The sequence below is a fragment of the Osmerus eperlanus genome, chromosome 4 (assembly GCF_963692335.1).
Source record: "Osmerus eperlanus chromosome 4, fOsmEpe2.1, whole genome shotgun sequence".
In the NCBI taxonomy this organism is placed as follows: Eukaryota; Metazoa; Chordata; class Actinopteri; order Osmeriformes; family Osmeridae; genus Osmerus; species Osmerus eperlanus.
The window spans coordinates 22,830,316-22,851,128 of NC_085021.1; the positions used below are offsets into that span (position 1 = coordinate 22,830,316).

At 49.9% G+C, this 20,813-nt stretch overlaps 4 protein-coding genes and 3 non-coding genes across 11 annotated transcripts in view; 4 read left to right on the forward strand and 3 right to left on the reverse strand.

Annotated features, from left to right (window-relative positions):
• Positions 1-2,739, reverse strand: part of flna (filamin A, alpha (actin binding protein 280)) — a 37,946-nt gene extending 35,207 nt beyond the window's left edge. Inside the window, exon 1 of one of the 5 annotated variants that reach the window (XM_062460378.1) lies at positions 2,537-2,739. The gene's annotated coding sequence lies outside the window, so the exon portion shown is untranslated. The remainder of the gene's footprint in view (positions 1-2,536) is intronic. The other 4 variants (XM_062460379.1, XM_062460381.1, XM_062460382.1 and 1 more) reach the window with 4 other exon arrangements.
• A 7,748-nt stretch (positions 2,740-10,487) lies between these two features.
• rpl10 (ribosomal protein L10) lies at positions 10,488-13,356 on the forward strand. Its single transcript, XM_062460374.1, has 7 exons — positions 10,488-10,507; positions 10,631-10,662; positions 11,081-11,139; positions 11,558-11,665; positions 11,768-11,906; positions 12,451-12,613; positions 13,145-13,356. Exons 2-7 carry the CDS (start codon positions 10,640-10,642, stop codon positions 13,298-13,300), a joined length of 648 nt encoding a protein of 215 aa, XP_062316358.1. The 5' UTR covers positions 10,488-10,507; positions 10,631-10,639; the 3' UTR covers positions 13,301-13,356.
• Positions 11,178-11,311, forward strand: LOC134019692 (small nucleolar RNA SNORA70). The gene has a single exon (XR_009930113.1). It is a non-coding gene; the product is annotated as a small nucleolar RNA SNORA70 (small nucleolar RNA).
• On the forward strand, positions 12,049-12,182 carry LOC134019693 (small nucleolar RNA SNORA70). The gene has a single exon (XR_009930114.1). It is a non-coding gene; the product is annotated as a small nucleolar RNA SNORA70 (small nucleolar RNA).
• On the forward strand, positions 12,774-12,907 carry LOC134019691 (small nucleolar RNA SNORA70). Its single transcript, XR_009930112.1, has one exon. It is a non-coding gene; the product is annotated as a small nucleolar RNA SNORA70 (small nucleolar RNA).
• Positions 13,357-14,249: 893 nt separating the features above from the next.
• dnase1l1 (deoxyribonuclease I-like 1) lies at positions 14,250-18,263 on the reverse strand. Its single transcript, XM_062460377.1, has 9 exons — positions 18,178-18,263; positions 17,549-17,704; positions 17,107-17,195; positions 16,540-16,626; positions 16,319-16,431; positions 16,011-16,123; positions 15,740-15,897; positions 15,147-15,243; positions 14,250-14,894 (listed from the first exon to the last, which is right to left on the reverse strand). The coding sequence occupies exons 2-9, from the start codon at positions 17,693-17,695 to the stop codon at positions 14,742-14,744; spliced, it is 957 nt and encodes a 318-aa protein (XP_062316361.1). The 5' UTR covers positions 17,696-17,704; positions 18,178-18,263; the 3' UTR covers positions 14,250-14,741.
• Positions 18,264-18,555: 292 nt separating this feature from the next.
• zgc:171775 (STKc_p38 domain-containing protein) overlaps positions 18,556-20,813 on the reverse strand; it is a 9,665-nt gene continuing 7,407 nt past the window's right edge. The window contains exons 11-12 of the mRNA XM_062460375.1: positions 20,483-20,656; positions 18,556-19,061 (exon numbers count right to left, since the gene is read on the reverse strand). Of these exons, the coding sequence (XP_062316359.1) occupies positions 19,000-19,061; positions 20,483-20,656 (236 nt within the window). The 3' untranslated portion in view covers positions 18,556-18,999. The remainder of the gene's footprint in view (positions 19,062-20,482; positions 20,657-20,813) is intronic.

Sequence of the window (20,813 nt, forward strand, 5' to 3'; positions counted from 1 at the left end):
CATGGACACTAGCCAGGAGGAATGTTTGCTCTCTCTCTGTGTGTGTGTGTGTGTGTGGGGGGGGGGGGTTTGTGTGTGTGTTAGATTAATGGGTGTATTTTACCGGAGTTGTTAGACTGGGGGGGTCTGGGAATTCCTCAAACTACCCCCACAACCATAAACACAAACACGCACCACACACAGAAACACAACCACAGATACACAGAGAAGTATTTAGAAAAACAGGATTGTGATACAGCAGTTTTACTGCTGTCTCCAGAGACTACACTAACTATAATTTACAATTTTATGGAGTCATGATAGAGAGAATGGAAACATAAGTACATCTAGAGTGGGATAAAGAGAGAGCGATAGAGAGAGAGAGCAGGAGAAAGAGAGATGGCTTGACATTTTCACACGGCTCTCTGCCTCTATCTAGTGGACATTTGGGAGTATTGGACCTTATGTCTCCTGACCCCTCATCGCCTCTTCACTATTTGGTAATGTGTTTTTTATGGTAATCATGGAGAGAAGAAAAGAAAGGAGAGGGGAGAGGAGTAGGAAAGGAGAGAAAAGGAGGGGAGGGGAGGGGAGGGGAGTAAAGGAGGGCAGAGGAGAGTAAAGGAGGGCAGAGGAGAGATTAGGATGGAATGTCAGCAACTTCTACAATCCTCTTTTCTCTCTCTCTAGTAAGACTCTTTTTTCTCTCTAGTAAGACTCTTTTCTCTCTCTAGTAAGACTCTTTTCTCTCTCTCTAGTAAGACTCTTCTCTCTCAGAATCAGAATTTGGTTTATTCGCCATGTATGTTATACAAACACGGAATTTACTGTGACAGGGAGGTGCAAAACACCATCATCCCCATCTCTAGTAAGACTCCTCTCTCTCTCTAGTAAGACTCCTCTCTCTCTCTAGTAAGACTCATCTCTCTCTCTAGTAAGACTCCTCTCTCTCTCTAGTAAGACTCCTCTCTCTCTCTAGTAAGACTCCTCTCTCTCTCTAGTAAGACTCCTCTCTCTCTCTAGTAAGACTCCTCTCTCTCTCTAGTAAGACTCCTCTCTCTCCCTGTCTAGTACCTCTGGGGGGAGGAGCTGGACAGAGTCTCTCCACAGAGAGATGAGCAGAGAGTTGTAGCCTTGCTGAGTCCTGCCTGTGATCTCCTCAGATGCCCTGCCTCACCACATCCTCACAGCCCAGCAAGAGGCAGGAAGACAGATTAGCAGAGGCAGTAGAGATGATGTTAACCACACACTAACCACAGGCCCTGCACAAACACACACACAATGACAAGCATGCATGCACACACACATACACACTTATCTGCACACATGCACACTTACCTGCGCACACACTTGCAAGCATGCACACATGCACACACACGCATCTGTGTTGTGTCAGAGTGAGGCGTTCTGATTACAGCGAGTGTGTCATGGTGTGTGATGTGTCTCACCATCACCATAATCACCATCATCCCCATCTCTATAACCATCATCACCATCATCACCATCTCTATAACCATAATCACCATCATAACCATCTCTATAACCATAATAACTAACTATCATCACCATCTCTATTACCATAATCACCATTATCACCATCATCATCATCTCTATAACCATAATCATTTTCTTTATATTTCTGATCACCCCCCTCTCTCTCTCTCTCCCTCTCTCTCTCTCTCTCTCTCTCTCTCTCTCTCTCTTTCCCTAACAGAAGGAAGTGATGTCAGTGACAACCAGTTAACAGACGTTGCTCTGCAGACCCCCGAGCACCAAGCTGCCGTGTCCGTCACGCTGACCGTGACTGATCAATTTCATTGGATGGTGCGCGGCCGGGTTTCGCCGCGGGGGGCGCACGTGGCATCAGCAGTGCCCCCGGTAAAGCATGCGCGCAGGACCTTGTCCGTGTTTTACCTTATTTGGTGCGGAGCCCTTAATTGTCATACCGGGGAGATGCTCCACCGGGCTTCGAGTGCGTGTGAGCGCACGTTCCTGCCTAACTTCCCTCAAACGAATGTTCAAGCGCGTGCTCTACACCGGACTGTTACACGTTTGGAATGAAGCTGTATAGATTTACGGTGTCAGGCACGCAGTGACTTTACTCTGAGCGTGGCTCACCTTTCTCGCCCCCCCCCCCCCCCCCCCCCCCCGCCCCACTCCCCCCCGCAAAACACTTTACAGCAGCAACACGAATACAAACCATCAGCGGTACGGAAGAATTGACGTCGCAGCCTGTCCGCCAAGACCCCCCCCCCACTCCTCCGTCCCACCCCCGACCTCAGCCTCCCCCCCCCCCTCTGCGCATCTCCTCGGGTCAGATAAACGCCATCATGCTCAACAATAAATCAATCAATATACATTTAACAACAGATCAATCAATATATATCGATCCACTTTGGCACAGATTGTGCTCCCCATCAACGGTGGCTCGCGTGGTAAAAGAGGTGTCCTCGTTGTCTGTATAGTAAAATCTGATGGCTGACAGTCCACAGAATAACTCCGCCAAACCCGCACGAGCTCAGAGACGAGGTCAGAGACGAAGTGGTCAGACACTTACATGTTCAGACGGTTGTGTCGGGGGTTCGTCTGCAGGTCTTTATATCGCTATCCGTAGTCCGTCCGCTGCTCGGTGCGCGTGAAGCTCAGACGGGAGATTGTGAGTGTGAGTGTGGGAGTGTGATTGTGTGAGTTCGCGCTGGGTCCCTCCCCGCGCGCAGTGCCCTGGGGAATGGCTGTTCTGCGAACTCGCAGAAAGAAAAGAGAGAGAGGGAGTTACTGTGTTCCTCTGTATCTCCCCTTCTCTATCGTCCAGGTTCCTACCGCGAGAGCCTTAATTGGTAAAGTATTACAGAGACGGCCTCGTTCTCCGTCCTTCTTCACGGAGGTGACGTCATGACCGCGCCTTTGGATTTTAGAGGTATGATGTCACCGGCATCAGCGCCCCTATCTTTTATATCTCCACTTGCATGGGTTGCCTACCTTGTGTGTGTGTGTGTGGGAGAGGGGGAGGGGGGTACGGTGTAGGTGTGTGTGTGTGTGGGGGGTACGGTGTAGGTGTGTGTGTGTGTGGGGGGGGGGTACGGTGTAGGTGTGTGTGTGTGTGTGGGGGGGGGGTACGGTGTAGGTGTGTGTGTGTGTGTGGGGGGGGGGTACGGTGTAGGTGTGTGTGTGTGTGTGGGGGGGTACGGTGTAGGTGTGTGTGTGTGTGTGGGGGGGGGGGGTACGGTGTAGGTGTGTGTGTGTGTGTGTGGGGGGGGGGGGTACGGTGTAGGTGTGTGTGTGTGTGTGGGGGGGGGGGGGGTAGTGCTCTCTGTGACCCCACCATTGTCTTTTCCTGTTACCAGGTTGTTTCCAGTGAACATGGAAAAGAACTGCCTCGCTAGGAAGCGGAGGGTGTGTGTATGTGTGTGTGTGTGTATGTGTATGCGTGTATGTGTGTGCGTATGTGTGTGTATGTGTGTGTGTGCGTGTGTGCGTGTGTGCGTGTGTGTGCGTGTGTGTGTGTGTGTGCGTGTGTGTGTGTGTGTGCGTGTGTGTGTGTGTGCGTGTGTGTGTGTGTGTGTGCGTGTGTGTGTGTGCGCGTGTGTGTGTGTGTGTGTGTGTGTGCGTGTGTGTGTGTGTGCGCGTGTGTGTGTGTGTGTGCGCGTGTGTGTGTGTGTGTGTGCGTGTGTGCTCCAGCTGAGCGTTGGCTCACAACACAGGAATGCTGGGTTTCGTCAGTGCCCTCCACTCACACTGCCTCTGTTAGAGGGGGAGGGGGGAGAGAGGGGGAGAGAGGGGAGACGAGGGGGAGAGGGAAGAAAGATATGGGGAGTGAGGGGGAAACAAAAGAAAAGTGTGTGTGGGGGGAGGAGGAGGGGAGGAGGAGGGGAGGAGATGAGAGAGAAGGAGGGAGAGGAGGGGGGAGAGAGAAGGGAGAGGAGAGGCCTAAGTGAAACATTATTACACTTAAAGTTTATGGAATACGCTTATTTACATATATTAAAGTTGCCATCAAGTATGTGAATGTAAAAATCTGAACATTTGAAGTATACTTCCAGCTGTGTAGAAAGATACTAATAATAATGTATTGAGCTCTCATTTACTGTAATTCACTCTTTTTCATCTGGGGGGGTGATACAGAGAGAGAGAGAGAGAGAGAGAGACACAGAGGGAGAGAGAGAGAGACAGAGACAGAGGGAGAGAAAGAGGGGAGTTGATAGGTCTCTTTAACAACTCATTAAGTTTAAACTCTTGACACATCAGCTAGGTTTACAGTCAAGCTTCAAGCCTTCCCCACTTGTGTGTGTGTTTGTGTGTGAGTGTTCATGTGTGTGTGTGAGTGTGTGTGTGTTTGTGTTGTATTAATTGAAGCCAGCTGTGGGTCTGGTCTTGTACTGCTGGTCAGTGACATCATCCAGTGACATCATCCAGCAGCGCCACAGAATTCCACTGTCCCAGCTGGGTTACTATGGCAACTTCTAGAACTCCTGTAACCATGACAGTACACCAGATGATCCTGGACCTGGTTGGAAGCATGTGCCAGGATCGAACCACACCTGGCTCCAGGTCAAACCAGCTGGAACCAGCTGGTTTGACCTTGACTTCAGGGAGACAGCTCTGGCTCCCTGAAGTGTGTGTATATATGTATATATATATAAATCAATCTTAATGTTATGTTAATGTTCTGTCCATCTGATTACTAACCCTAATCCATAATTAATAATATACCGACTTGAATAATAATAATATAAACACAAAGTTGTAAAAAAAAAATTCAACCTTTCAAAACCTGTTTCTCTGATTTTTTTTGGTTTTAAATTAAAGTATATATAAGGCTTTGATTTATATTGATGAATATTTCAGTAATTCCACCGTTGCTTTATCAATATGAACATTTGTTCTTTCATGCCAATAAAGCCCAATGAATTGAATTGAGAGAGAAAGAGAGAGAGAGAGGTAGAAAGAGAGAGGGAGCGAGAGAGAGAGAGGGAGAAAGAGAGAGAGAGAGGGAGAAAGAGAGAGGGTGAGGGAGCGAGAGAGGTAGAAAGAGAGAGGGTGAGAGAGCGAGAGAGGTAGAAAGAGAGAGGGTGAGGGAGCGAGAGAGGTAGAAAGAGAGAGGGTGAGGGAGTATAGTATCGTATAGTGTGTATATATGTATGTGTGTGTATATATGCGTATGCGTATGTATAGTGTGTGTATATGTATGTGTGTGTGTATATATGCGTCTGTATAATGTGTATGTATGTGTGTGTGTGTATATATGTGTATGTATAGTGTGTGTATATGTATGTGTGTGTGTGTATATATGCGTATGTATAGTGTGTGTATATGTATGTGTGTGTGTATATATGCGTATGTATAATGTGTGTATATGTACGTATAGTATGCGTGTGTGTTAATAAAGTCTTTAAAAGGTAACTCCACTCTGAATGAATCAGAGCGCAGGAATCTATTACAGGCTACTGGTCATTTCAGCACACGCACATACACGCACACGTGCACACACACACGGATACACACACATACACGCACACACACATACAGGCACACACACATACACCCACACACACATACACGCACACACACATACAGGCACACACACATACACTCACACACACATACAGGCACACACACATACACCCATACACACATACACGCACACACACATACACGCACACATGTGCACACACACACGAATACACACACATACACGCACACATTCAGGCACATACACATACAGGCACACACACATACACACACACATACACGCACACATACAGGCACACACACATACACACATACACACACATACACGCACACACACATACAGTCAAGCACACTCACAGACAAACTATGATACAGTAACACACTGCTGCCCTTTCCCTAACCACAAACAAACCCTTTTATGGTAGTCTCTCTCTCTCTCTCTCTCTCTCTCTCTCTCTCTCTCTCTCTCTCTCTCTCTCTCCCTCTCTCTCCCTCTCTCTCTCTCCCTCTCTCTCTCTCTCTCCCTCTCTCTCTCTCTCTCTCTCTCTCTTCCTGACCCTATTATAAAAGATGTCAGGCTGTGATGTCATAATCCATTTACCTGCCGGCTTCTGTCTTCACCTGATGATGTGTGTGGCTGTTAGTGTGTTTACTAGTATGCACATATAGGCATGTGTGTGTCTGTGTGCGTGTGTGTGACTGTGTGTTCAGGGGCCTACTGATTTAGAGAGAGAGATCAGTCATTCAAGGCAGCTCCCTCAACATTCCTGCCCCCTTATAAGGACACAACTACTGGAGCCAGACCCTTCTTCACCCCCCCCCCCCCCCACACACACACACACACACACACAGACTAACTGTGAGTTTAGCTCCATGTGAAATCTCCAATTACATTGTATGACCATCCTCTCCAAATGTCTGAACCATCCATACACACACACACACACACACGCACACACACACACACACACACGCACACACACACATCTCAGTCAGGTATGTGAGACATCCATGTCTCCACCTGCATCTGATCTGCATCACCAGAACCAGATGACCTCACCCTCCAATTAAAACACTGTGGAGCGTGTGTGTCTGTGTGTCTGTGTGTGTGTGTGTGTGTGTGTGTGTGTGTGTGGAGGGGCTCTGACAAATGAACGACCCTGGAGAAAAACAGGAAACAGAACTTTTCTTAGAGAACATGGAGAGAGAGGAGAAAAAAAGAAAGGGTGATCAAGATAGAGAGAGTGAGAGAGTGAGAGAGTGAGAGAGTGAGAGAGTGAGAGAGTGAGAGGGTGAGAGAGTGAGAGAGTGGGAGAGTGGGAGAGTGAGAGAGTGAGAGAGTGAGAGAGTGAGAGAGTGAGAGAGTGAGAGAGTGAGAGAGTGAGAGAGTGAGATAGTGAGAGAGTGAGATAGTGAGCGAGAGAGCAAGAGAGAAACATAGAGGTAACCTCAGATATAAACAACAAAGTTTGTATCTGAGGTTAGCCCTAACTAGGTTCTTCATCTGCTTGTTCTACCCTGTTGTACTCACTCACACACACACACACACACACTCACACACACTCTCTCACACACTCTCTCTCACACACACACACACACACACACACTGTGTGAGCAGTGAGGCCTGATGATCTCATGACTGAAGCAGGCAGAAACCCTAACCTGTATAGACAAGAGAGAGACAGGAGAGAGACAAGAGAGAGAAAGGGAGAGAGAGAGAAGGAGAGAGAGGGAAGGAGAGAGAGAGGGAGAGAGACAGGAGAGAGAGACAGGAGAGAGAGACAGGAGAGAGAGAGACAGGAGAGAGACAGGAGAAAGAGACAGGAGAAAGAGACAGGAGAGCAAAAGGAGAGAGGAGAGAGAGAGAAGGAGAGAGAGAGAGAGAGAGAGAGAGAGAGAGAGAGAGAGAGAGAGAGAGAGAGAGAGAGAGAGAGAAGAAGAGAGAGAGGGAAGGAGAGAGACAGGAGAGAGAGGGAGAGAGAGACAAGAGAGAAGAAGGAGAGACGGGGTGAGGGGGGTGAGAGGGTGAGAGGGGGAGAGATGGTGAGGGAGATGAGAGAGGGTGAGGGGTGAGAGGGGGTGAGAGGGGGTGAGAGGGGAGAATGGGGTGAGAGGGTGAGGGGGATGAGAGAGGCTGTCGGTCCCGCCGGCGCTGCATGAAGTCGAACACACCGGTTGACTCCTGTCACCGAGCAAGTCTCTCTCTCATCTCTCTTTCTCTCTCTCTCCACCATTTCAAAAGAATATTGTAAAAAAAAAGTTTACAAAGAAAAGTTTTAACAAAAAGTTTAAAAGTTTTGTAAGGTTGAAAAAATATATTTTTAAAAAGGTTTCATTTTTTTTATCCAAAAGGTTGAAATATTTTTGGGGAAAAAAGGTTTGGAAAAAAAAGTTTAGAAAGGTTGAAACTTCTTTTTTTTAACAAAGAAAGTTTAAAGTAATATTTTCTAAAAGGTTTTGAAAAAACAATACTACCCTACCATAATATCCTACCATACCTACCATTCAATTGTGCTCATGGTCAAACACAAACCTTCATAAATGCATATGTGCACACATACATTCAAAAACAAGCACACACACATGCTGGTAACAGTGTGGTCATGTGACTGGTGAGTGCAGTGCAGATGCGGGTGTGGCATCCTTCTTGTGGCTCCTTAACGGAAGGACCTCTGGGGTGTGCGTCTGTGTGTGAGTGTTTGTCTGAGTGTGTGTGTGTTTGACCATGGGTACAGTATATGAGTGTGTTTGGCAGGAAGATGTATAATAATTCATGGGTGTGAATGTGAGTGTGTGCAAGTGTGTGTGCAAGTGTGTTTGAGTGAATGTGTGTGCATGCTTGTGTGTGTGTATCAGAGTATGGTTTAAAAGAAATGAACATATGTTTAGGTTTCCATTCTTACCTGTTACACCACCACAAGTATACACATAAAACACATACACACATACAGTTCTTCTCAAGTTCAATAGTCCAACTGTACTTTCTTCAGAAGTACGGTTTCATCATTGAGAGTGACTCAAGAAAGGGAGAGGCATATACGTACATGCACACACTCACTCACTCACACACACACAGTCACATACATCACACACTCGCACACACACACACACACACACACTCGCACACATAGAAAGGCATGGTTGTGTAAGTATTTGCGTTTTTGTTCAAATATTAATTACAGAGCCTCTGTTCTACATAAAGGCCTGTTTGTGTTGACTGCCGAAGAAACCACAGAGGAACACACACACACACAGGCCTGCCTGCACACACCTAACACACACACACACACACACACACAGGCCTGCCTGCACACACACACACACACACAGGCCTGCCTGCACACACACACACACACACACAGGCCTGCCTGCACACACACACACACACACAGGCCTGCCTGCACACACCTAACACACACACTCACACACACACACACACACAGGCCTGCCTGCACACACCTAACACACACACACACAGGCCTGCCTGCACACACCTAACACACACACACACACACATGCCTGCCTGCACACACCTAACACACACACACACACACAGGCCTGCCTGCACACACACACACACACACAGGCCTGCCTGCACACACACACACACACACAGGCCTGCCTGCACACACACACACACACAGGCCTGCCTGCACACACACACACACAGGCCTGCTTGCACACACACACACACACACACACACAGGCCTGCCTGCACACACACACACACACACAGGCCTGCCTGCACACACACACACACACACATACACAGGCCTGCCTGCACACACCTAACCTGTCAAGACAGACGCATTTGCAAGATAACGACCACCCGAAAATCCATCTTGTCAAGCTCCAATAAATCAAATCAAATGTATTTGTATAGCACTTTTTACATGCAAGCATGTCACAGAGGGCTTCCCATACGCCCATAGAACTGCCCCTCAACCAACCTAAACCCTCAAGGGTTATCTGTTTATACCTGAACCACAGTGTTTCAGACCAATCAGCTGCCAATGAAGAACCACTAGCAGGTATGGGCATGGTTAGCCAGTTCTAGACGTGATAGACAGATGGTTTACCAAATCTGTCAGATATTTTTTTGAAAGTGCCTGCCCTTTTCCATGGACGATTTCTCAGATCTTTAACAAACCACCTGGTTAGCTCACAGCAGTGTTGACTGTTGACTATTGAAATCTTGCATTCAGAACTCTGCTTGATAATGACTGGTTCCTTGACTCTGACTAACCAGCCTACTGTTAGAACTATATGCCCTATTTGTAGTCGACATCGCTTTTGGATAAAAGCGTCTAAATGGATGAAATGACAAAAATGTAAGTGTAAATCTTAAACTATTCCTAAACCTTCTGAGGTAGAGACACCGAAGCTGCAGAACTCGCACTGCGATATCGATCTAACTGATATTCGGTACACAGCGAGCGGAGCTGGGTACACGACACGTTTGTTGAATCAAATCCTCTCGGGGTGTTTCAACAACCTACCAGTGTTTTTGTGTTGAAATGGACAGAGAGAGCGGAAAGGGAAGGTCGGAACAAGGTTCGAGTTCATCACATTCCACACTGCCTTCTCAACTTAGATATTTGTTCTGTGTGACGCATTAGGCTACACCATTTACAAAAACAACTTTGCTGGCTCTGAATAATTCGTCAAGTAGGGCGTTGAATTCAAGAGGCGCACTGAGCCAAAAGAATAACCAGATTTCTTAATGTAAGTGCGTTATCTGGTGGTTATATTTTATAGTACACTCAGGGATTTTTTTTTGTCTGGCTTAACCACATCGCCTCCTTGTGGTTTTGAAAAAAAGGCCTTTCATGTTCATCTATGAAACTTCATTTCCCGTCGTCCTCTGTAACTAACCTCATTTTTGTCTTGTATAATTTTCTACAATTAAAATTGTATTTTATAATTGTTTTTCCCTGTGTTGTGAGGGAACGATTACTTAAATATCAAATAAAAAAGAATGGAATTGATCAAACAAATTCCCGGCAACAGTCACCCATATGACGCGGCGGAAATTACGTCTCATCCTTTCCTCCATTAGGTGAGTGCGTGGTGAGACCTTGCTGTTTGCTGTGCTCATGGAAATATAAGAAAATTAAGTATTTATAGACATTACAGTCGTAATCTCGCTTTAAAATTTATTTTATTTTGTTTTCCTCCACAGATCGCAAACATGGGCCGCCGACCAGCCCGATGGTAAGTTCTCTTAAGTGCATGATTTTGCCCCGGGTTTGGCGAAACATGTCAAAGGAAAATGGCAGCGGCTCCGCACCATGTGCAATAAGTACCAGTAGCTAGCTAGCTTGCTTGTCCGCAATCTTTAGCTGTCAAACTACTTGTTAGAACATGCGTAGTCTGTTTTGTTAGATTAGTTAAGTATCCGTTAAAGTATATTGTTACAGTACTAAGCCTTTTGGGGGGCTGACTATGATTTGATGAATTAGTTAGCTAGGTAACTTAAAACCAACTACCTTCCAGCTTAGCTAGCTAACAAGGAATTGAACTGATGAACCGTCCAAAATGTCTTATGTTTCTTATTAGTCGAGTTTCACCTTAGAACCTGTTTTACTTGTGTATAGACCTGTGTTAAGCTAACGTGTGCCGTCTGTTACAGCTACAGATACTGCAAAAACAAGCCCTACCCCAAGTCCCGCTTCTGTCGCGGTGTCCCCGGTAAGTTCTGGTCTCCAACTCCACACAGACACACAATCCTGCCGCTTACTAAGCCGACCTGTTTCGCTGCAGTGCGGTTCTGGTGTGCAATGGTGGCAGACATTGAATCTCTGGTTTGTGTATGAACTCAGCTGGGAGGTGCTGAGTGCTTTAAGGGACCATTGAGACAACGTAAATCTACTACTACTACTACTACTACTACTACTCCTTGATATAATGGAAAATCTGAATGACTAAGGTTCAATACTTGTGATCCAGTTATAGGTTTAAGTAGCAGAACTGTATGGGTGGATTGTGTTAGACCAAGTGGACCAGAATATTAGTCACCTATACTAAACCTGTCTTTCCTCCCATCTCTCCCTCCCTCCATCTCTCCATCTTTTTCTCCTGTCTGGTCTCCCCCTCTCTCTCCCTCCAGACCCCAAGATCAGGATCTTTGACCTGGGCAGGAAGAAGGCCAAGGTGGATGAGTTCCCCCTGTGTGGTCACATGGTCTCTGATGAGTATGAGCAGCTGTCTTCTGAAGGTGAGGGGTCAGAACGCCTGACCAGTGTGTCCCAGCTCTGGAGGGTGAGGGTTACACTATTATAGTGTGTGTATATAACGTGATTGTGTGTGTGTGTGTCAGCTCTGGAGGCGGCCCGTATCTGTGCTAACAAGTACATGGTGAAGACGTGTGGAAAGGACGGCTTCCACATCCGTGTTCGTCTGCACCCTTTCCATGTGATCCGCATCAACAAGATGTTGTCCTGCGCTGGGGCTGACAGGTGGGGAGCACACACACACACACACACACACACTGCATACTCGCACACACGCTGCACACATTTCTGACTTGCACACCCTCTGCAGGCAGACACACACACACACACACTGTAGCCAGAGAGAAACTTTAAAGATGGAAGCTTCCTGCCGCTTACTAAGCCGACCTGTCTCGCTGCAGTGCGGTTCTGGTGTGCAATGGTGGCAGACAGTGAATCTCTGGTTTGTGTATGAACTCAGCTGGGAGGTGCTGGGTGCTTTAAGGGACCACTGAGACAAAACGCTACCATGGAAACAGTTAAACATGTAGAGAACCTGATGGATGTGATTAGCAGTTGGGTTCCAGCAGCTGAAGCAGAAGGGATGCTGATGTCCAGGTATATGTGTATTTCAGAGAAAGAGGCATGTTAAGCTTTCCCAAATGGTTATTACCATGAGGATGTAACCAGACAATCACCTCACACCCCAAACTAACCTGTGGATATTTTCATTTGTCTTTATTGACCATGTTTCTGTCTGTTGTACTGTTTTTTTGTGTGTGTGTCCTAGGCTCCAGACAGGGATGCGCGGGGCGTTCGGTAAGCCCCTGGGCACGGTGGCCAGGGTGAACATCGGCCAGGTCATCATGTCTGTGAGGACCAAGGCTCAGAACAAGGAGCATGTGGTGGAGGCCCTGCGCAGGGCCAAGTTCAAGTTCCCTGGACGCCAGAAGGTACACGCCGTCTCTCACACACACACACACACACACACACACTACACTTGTCTCTGCATCTCTCTAGACATCCATCTTCTGTGTCTCTCTCTGCCCCTCTTAACTTGCTCCTTCACACTGTAGCCAGAGAGAAACTTTAAAGATGGAAGCTCCCAGCTTCCTGCCGCTTACTAAGCCGACCTGTCTCGCTGCAGTGCGGTTCTGGTGTGCAATGGTGGCAGACAGTGAATCTCTGGTTTGTGTATGAACTCAGCTGGGAGGTGCTGGGTGCTTTAAGGGACCATTGAGACAGCTTGAAGGCACTCTGCTAACTGATCCAGTTCACCTGTGAATGACTAAGGCTCAGTCTTCAAGGACAGTTCCTGCTCTGACTCCTGTAACGTTGTCTCCTCCCCCCTCCTCCTCTCTCTCCTCCCTCCCATCCTCTCCACCCTCTCCCACCCTCTCCATCCTCTCCCATCCTCTCCCACCCTCCTCCCCTCTCTCCTCCCACCCTCTCTCTCCCCTCCTCCCCTTTCTGTCCTCCCCCAGATCCACATTTCTAAGAAGTACGGCTTCACCAAGTTCAACGCCACCGACTTTGATGCCATGATGGCGGAGAAGCGTCTGATTTCCGACGGCTGTGGGGTGAAGTACATCCCCAGCCGGGGTCCTCTGGTCCGCTGGAAGGCCCTCCATGCCAACTAGGGTGTCCATGCTGCCTGACCACAATCACATTAAAGTGGATTTGATTTAAAAACAAATGTTTCTGGTGTGAACATTTCTGATGGAGTTGAGGGTACATGGGGGTGTTATACAGGGTTCCTGTAGTTCATTTAATGTAATTCATTTAAATCTGGGGATTTAATGGACCATGGGGATGAAAGACGGTGAATTCTCCACGACATCGAAACAGCGGTAAGCGGCAGTGGTAACTGGTTGTGCGGCTAAGGTAATGCCTGTGTTCAGGAGCGGTGGGTGTTTTAAGGGCGGGGACGGGTTTTAATCAAGGCTGTAGCCATGGACTCAACATTGGGGGGGGGGGGGTGGGACAAAATCTGAGTGGCCCACCTGAGAACTTTTTACGTTTAGTTATATTACATTTTTTATGATAGTTTCGGACAGGGTGCGTGGATTCCTGTCGTAGCTTAGCACATTTATATTTAATTTATATTTTGATATCAGTATATTGAGGGGGACATTTTGACCAGATTTAAGTATTTGGTGTGTGTGTCTTATGGTGTGTATATTATGATTATGGCCCTGGTTTTAATAATGGAGGATGCTGCTGTTATATATATATATATATACTTTGTGTGGAGAAGAGGACAGATTTGCCGTTCTCAAAACCCGGCCTACATTGTGTGTGGTCTGCGTAGCGGACTTGGAGGTTTGTCTTCAGCCTGGCAGCTCGTCAGCGGTGTGCTAGGAGCACGTGTCGCCGCAGAGACAGGCTGAGCTGCTGCTCTACACGGTGATCACGCACCATCCATTCAAGTCGGAGGATGACAGACGTTTTTGAGTCTTATATTTATTAAAGTCTTTAAAAGGATTGATTCTTTTTTTTTATGGTGCAAAGACCCTCTATATTCTTATGGATGAAGCCTTCACAAAATAACAGGCACAACCTTTTTCTTATTTTTGAAGTGATCGTTCATTCATTAGAATTGTTTATTGAAAAATTACAAGGCACTTGTAATGTTGTGTCTACTTCCCCCTAGTGGAGACATTGTGCAGCACAAGTTCCTGAGACAAGCTTAGAGATTTCCAGCAAGGTTTAACTTGGTATGTTGATATGAAGACTTCAGAATACAACTGGGGGGACTGAAGCCAGAGCTTCTGTTTTGGCACTTTTATAACTTGCAGTACTGAACATATTCAACCTGAAGTTTCTGTATACTGCATCCCCCACACACACACCTACACGCACACACCCACCCCCCTCCACACACATACCACTCCCCTCCCTTACACACAGACCTTTTCCCTGCCCACACACATTAATATTTAGACCCCCCTCTATACAAACACACACCTTACCCCCTCACACACACACACAGATCTCTTCCCCCACACACAGATCTCTTCATACACAAATGAACCCAGTTGTAAGGAGGCGGTGCAGACAGACAGCGTCTCAGCGTGGTGGTCAGAGGCAGAGGAGAGCTGCGAGGAAGAGGATCAGCAGGGTGGAGACCCCCTGCAGGGTGGAGGACACACCCAACAGCCTGGACCCCCTGCGGGGTGAGGAGCCCGACTTCAACACCACCTCCACTGGGTAGTGGTCACTCACCTCCAGGGCCTGGAGGAGGAGAGGGGGAAGGAACGGGAGAGGGAGGGTTTAGGATCCTGGGTGCTGACTGATCTTTGTGAAGTAGCACGTTTGAGGTGATTGGTTAAGATGGATCAAACAGTCAAATAGAATAGAAGAGAGTTTTGAAAGGGAATTGTATTTTCCCTTTACTGGAACACACAGACACACACACAGAAACACACAGACACACACACAGACAAACAGACACACACACACACACCGGGGTGCATGGACAGGTACCTGTTCCTCTGATAGCTGGTATTCTTTGTCAAAGTTGAAGGGTTTGGCAGAGTAAGGCACAATCCCTCTGGAGAACTCTGAACCATGGACGACGATCCTAGTCACACAAACACAAGTTAAACACTCACAAGCTAGCCTGTACTAGGTGTGTACTAACCTGTCGTAGGTGTGTACTAACCTGTCCTAGGTGTGTACTAGTCAGGTGGGAGTCAGGTGGCTGAGCGGTTAGGGAATTGGGCTAGTAATCAGAAGGTTGCCAGTTCGATTCTCGGCTGTGCCAAATGACGTTGTGTCCTTGGGCAAGGCACTTCACCCTACTTGCCTCGGGGGGAATGTCCCTGTACTTACTGTAAGTCGCTCTGGATAAGAGCGTCTGCTAAATGACTAAATGTAAATGTACTAACCTGTCCTAGGTGTGTACTAACCTGTCCTAGGTGTGTACTAACCTGTCCTAGGTGTGTACTAACCTGTCCTAGGTGTGTACTAACCTGTCCTAGGTGTGTACTAACCTGTCCTAGGTGTGTACTAACCTGTCCTAGGTGTGTACTAACCTGTCCTAGGTGTGTACTAACCTGTCCTAGGTGTGTACTAACCTGTCGTAGGTGCAGGAGGTGGAGGCGCGGACGGTGGTGTCCTCCTTGTCTCCGATCAGCCAGAGAAAGGAGGGGTCAGAATACAGACGCACCTTCACTCGGTTCTTCTTAGCTACGTAGCCACAGTCAGCGTTAAAGTCTCCTAGAAACATCACCATCTGGACACACACACAGACACACATCAGACCAGACTGGGGACATGTTAGTTGTGTTCCTTCCTTCCTCCTTTCTGATGTGGTCATGTGACCAGCGGGGTGGTCATGTGACCTACCTCTGTGTTCCACCTCTTCTTCACAGCCTGGAAGACGTCGTACAGGGCGTCTATCTCCCTGGTGGCGTTGGAGGGAGAGGTGTGCTGAGGGATCAGGACAAACTCACCCAGCGCTGGAGGTGGATGTGAGGAGAGGTGGAGAGATGGAGGTGGAGAGAGGTGGAGAGGTGGAGGTGAGAAGGTGGAGGTAGAGAGGTGGACGTGAGGTGGAGAGGTGAAGGTGGAAAGGTGGAAATTCGGTTTAGGGGTGTGTCTTGTGTCTGTAGGTGTGGCCTCTGGGTCTGTGGTCTGTGTGGGCGTGGCCTCACCTGTAGAAGGGGCTTTGAAGCGGACCACGAAGGGTTCCCTGGAGAAAGCATCCTCATCTCCTGGCAGAGAGTCTGGGTACTGGTACTGCCCTGCGACTGCCACAGAGCCTGTCCTGCACACACACACACATATGAACACACACAAATGAACACACGCTTTATGCACACACACACCTGAAGCCACACACACACACCTGAAGCCACATTAGGCTGTAACTCACCTGTACACAAACACATACTGCTCCTTGTAAGACTTCCTTCCAAGTGGCTCACTGGCTACATACTGGTAATCATGATCAGGGTCGTACCTGAGAGAAAGAGAAGGGGGGAGAGAGGGAGGGAGGGAGAGGGAGGGAAGAGGGAGGGAAGAGACAGGAGAGAGGGAGGGAGGGAGGTGGTGTGGCCTGCTGGTCAGACAGTGTGGTGTGGCCTGCTGGTCAGACAGTGTGATGTGGCCTGCTGGTCAGACAGTGTGGTGTGGCCTGCTGGTCAGACAGTGTGATGTAGCCTGCTGGTCAGACAGTGTGGTGTGGCCTGCTGGTCAGACAGGAGACAGGTGTGTCCCGCTGGTCAGACAGTGTGGTGTGGCCTGCTGGTCAGACAGAAGACAGTTGTGTCCCGCTGGTCAGACAGGAGACAGGTGTGTCCCGCTGGTCAGACAGTGTGGTGTGTCCCGCTGGTCAGACAGTGTGATGTGGCCTGCTGGTCAGACAGTGTGATGTGGCCTGCTGGTCAGACAGTGTGGTGTGGCCTGCTGGTCAGACAGGAGACAGGTGTGTCCCGCTCACCTGTTGAGGGATTCCAGCAGAGCAGGAAGTGCTCTCTTCTTCTGGTCTCTGACCTCCTGCAGCAGACACACGTCGCAGCGAGCGATGATCTGGAACACAGAACACACGCTAAGCTAAGGCTAAAGCCATCATGCTCCCTGCATAGCTAGCTAATACAAACAGAAAGAATACAGGGTGTGGATATTGCAGGAAACATAGGGGCGCCCGTGATAGATAGATACGTATAGATAGATACGAGGTGTATGATAGTAGGTATGAAAATAAATTATAATCAAATAAATGATGTATAAGTGCTGATAGCAAGCACACAAATTATTAATACATAATGTTGGGGGTGCATTAGATTGCAGATGTCACAGGTTCAAATCCCCCCTGTTCTGACAGACATGTTTCTGCTGAATGAATACATTATGATTATCATGACATGATCATGTGATCTCACCCTGACGAGGGTGTGCATGACTTTGGGGTTCTGAGCCTTTGACTCGCCGAAGCCCTGGACGTTGAAGGCACAGATCCGGACGCCTGCACAGCCACACACCACCCCCAGGATCAGGAGCAGGGAGGAGGAGCAGGAGGAAGAGGCCATGCTGCTGTTCTGGAAAAGAAGAAGATGGAAACATGCCATGAGGAACCACACACACACACACGCAGGGTGGTTATAGATCTTTAACAGAGACAGCTGGACACAATTGTGCGCTCGGCCTCAAAAATCCTGCACACACACACATTCTTACACAACTTTGTGTTGCAATTACCTCTTTCTCTCTCTCTCTCTCCTACCCCGCCCCTCTCTCTTTCCTACCCCGCCCCCCCTCTCATTCTCACTGTCTCACTCCCCCCACCCCTCCACACCCAGAGACACATACTCTTGTTCAGTCTTTGTATTGCACCTCCCTCCCTCTCTCTCCGCTCCCCCACCCCCCCTCTCTCGCCCCTTCACACTGACAGACCGTCCTCAGGTTACAACACACCAAAGACGAGATATGTGACAACCAGGAAGTGAAAGCAGCTCTATTCCTGCATGGCTGGTGTAGCTTGAGACGGGGAGAGAAGTAGGAAACAGCTTACCTTCTTCTGCTGCTCCAACTTGTTGTTTACTTTTTCATTTCCTTACAGAACTGGCTCTGCCCCTGTGACTGTTTCCTGTGGCCCCTCCCACTGGCTCTGCCCCTGTGACTGTTTCCTGTGGCCCCTCCCACTGGCTCCACCCTCCTGTGACTGTTTTCTGTGGCCCCTCCCATTGCAGGCCAAGTCGAACATATCACCAGCTGTCATCTGTTTCTACGGTTACTCACACAAGCAGACGCTTGCATAGATAACGCACACACGTTATATGTTTTGAAATACAATTATCCACACACTCATACGCGTGGGTCTGCGCACACACATGCACACACACACACCCACACACACACTAAAGAAAAGACAGAAGCCAGACATATGGAGCTGGTTTGATACAAACGTTTACTCCAAATGAAAACATGACCACACATTGGATGGTGTTCCATGCCCTTTGGGCCGTGAAGGCTGAAGTAATGGTTTCTATAGTTACAGCCCTGGCTCACATCTTAACACACTGTAACCATGGCAAAACTAGCTATCCTGACACACTGTAACCATGGCAACGTTAGCTATCTATAGCTGTGTGTTTGGTTACATAGTTAATACACTTCTGTCCCCACAGCGATAGGTGACAGGTGTCCTGATGAACACACGTCCAATCACACAGTCCACAGTCTACACATCTCAAACTGGGAAGTTTGCTACAACATCTTTGTTTACAGTCAAATATACACAGAGAAATGACACTGTCGTCATGGAAACAGGCGGTCTGCTGATCCCGTGTCATGGCTGACTCCCGGCGCCAGGGGCGCTAGGCGCCTCGGCGACCTACATGGCTGTGGCACTGGGGTTGCTGGGGTCGAAGGTCATGATCTCCATGTGGATGAGGCCTGGCAAGACAGGACAGACTCGGGTTAAACACATCACTGAGACACACACACACACACTACCATCCACACACACACTACCATCCACACACACACTACCATCCACACAGAGTGCACCCCCCCCCCAGACAGAGTGCACCCCCCCCCCCAGACAGAGTGCACCCCCCCCCCCAGACAGAGTGCACCCCCCCAGACAGAGTGCACCCCCCCCCAGACAGAGTGCACCCCCCCCCCAGACAGAGTGCCCCCCCCCCCCCAGACAGAGTGCCCCCCCCCCCCAGACAGAGTGCACCCCCCCCCCCCAGACAGAGTGCACCCCCCCCCCCAGACAGAGTGCACCCCCCCCCCAGACAGAGTGCACCCCCCCCCCCCAGACAGAGTGCACCCCCCCCCCCAGACAGAGTGCACCCCCCCCCCAGACAGAGTGCACCCCCCCCCCCAGACAGAGTGCACCCCCCCCCCAGACAGAGTGCACCCCCCCCCCAGACAGAGTGCACCCCCCCCCAGACAGAGGGCACCCCCCCCCAGACAGAGTGCACCCCCCCCCCCCCCCAGACAGAGTGCACCCCCCCCCCAGACAGAGTGCACCCCCCCCCAGACAGAGTGCACCCCCCCCCCCCAGACAGAGTGCACCCCCCCCCAGACAGAGTGCACCCCCCCCCCAGACAGAGTGCACCCCCCCCCCCCAGACAGAGTGCACCCCCCCCCAGACAGAGTGCACCCCCCCCCCCCCAGACAGAGTGCACCCCCCCCCCAGACAGAGTGCACCCCCCCAGACAGAGTGCACCCCCCCCCAGACAGAGTGCACCCCCCCCCCAGACAGAGTGCCCCCCCCCCCCAGACAGAGTGCACCCCCCCCCAGACAGAGTGCACCCCCCCCCAGACAGAGTGCACCCCCCCCCCAGACAGAGTGCACCCCCCCCCAGACAGAGTGCACCCCCCCCCAGACAGAGTGCACCCCCCCCCCAGACAGAGTGCACCCCCCCCCCCAGACAGAGTGCACCCCCCCCCAGACAGAGTGCACCCCCCCCCAGACAGAGTGCACCCCCCCCCCAGACAGAGTGCACCCCCCCCCCCCAGACAGAGTGCACCCCCCCCCCAGACAGAGTGCACCCCCCCCCAGACAGAGTGCACCCCCCCCCAGACAGAGTGCACCCCCCCCCCAGACAGAGTGCACCCCCCCCCAGACAGAGTGCACCCCCCCCCAGACAGAGTGCACCCCCCCCCCCCCAGACAGAGTGCACCCCCCCCCAGACAGAGTGCACCCCCCCCCCCCAGACAGAGTGCACCCCCCCCCCCCAGACAGAGTGCACCCCCCCCCCAGACAGAGTGCACCCCCCCCCCCCCAGACAGAGTGCACCCCCCCCTCCCCCCAGACAGAGGGCAGCAGTGTGCATCCTGGGTTAGGTTCCACAGCTCCTCACTCTTCCACTCAGCCACGTCCAGCTCCAGGTTCTCGAACGAGTCGTCGTAGGGGGCGGAGTCTGGCTCGCTGTCAGGGTCGTGGAACTCAGACAGGTATGGCTGCCCGAGGCCCTGGGAGGCCGTCAGACGACCCTCAGGGTCAAGGGTTAACATGCCCTCAAGCAGGGCCACCGCTGGGGAAGGGGGAGGAACACCAGCAGGTGATATTATGTCATGTTTACCTCCCGCGGTAACATCATCATTGAATCTATGCCAACTGTTTTATTTCCATGTTTGAGTCAGTTTAAATCTTCTGACAGTGTTCTAAGTTCTAAAGATTTGTGTTCATCG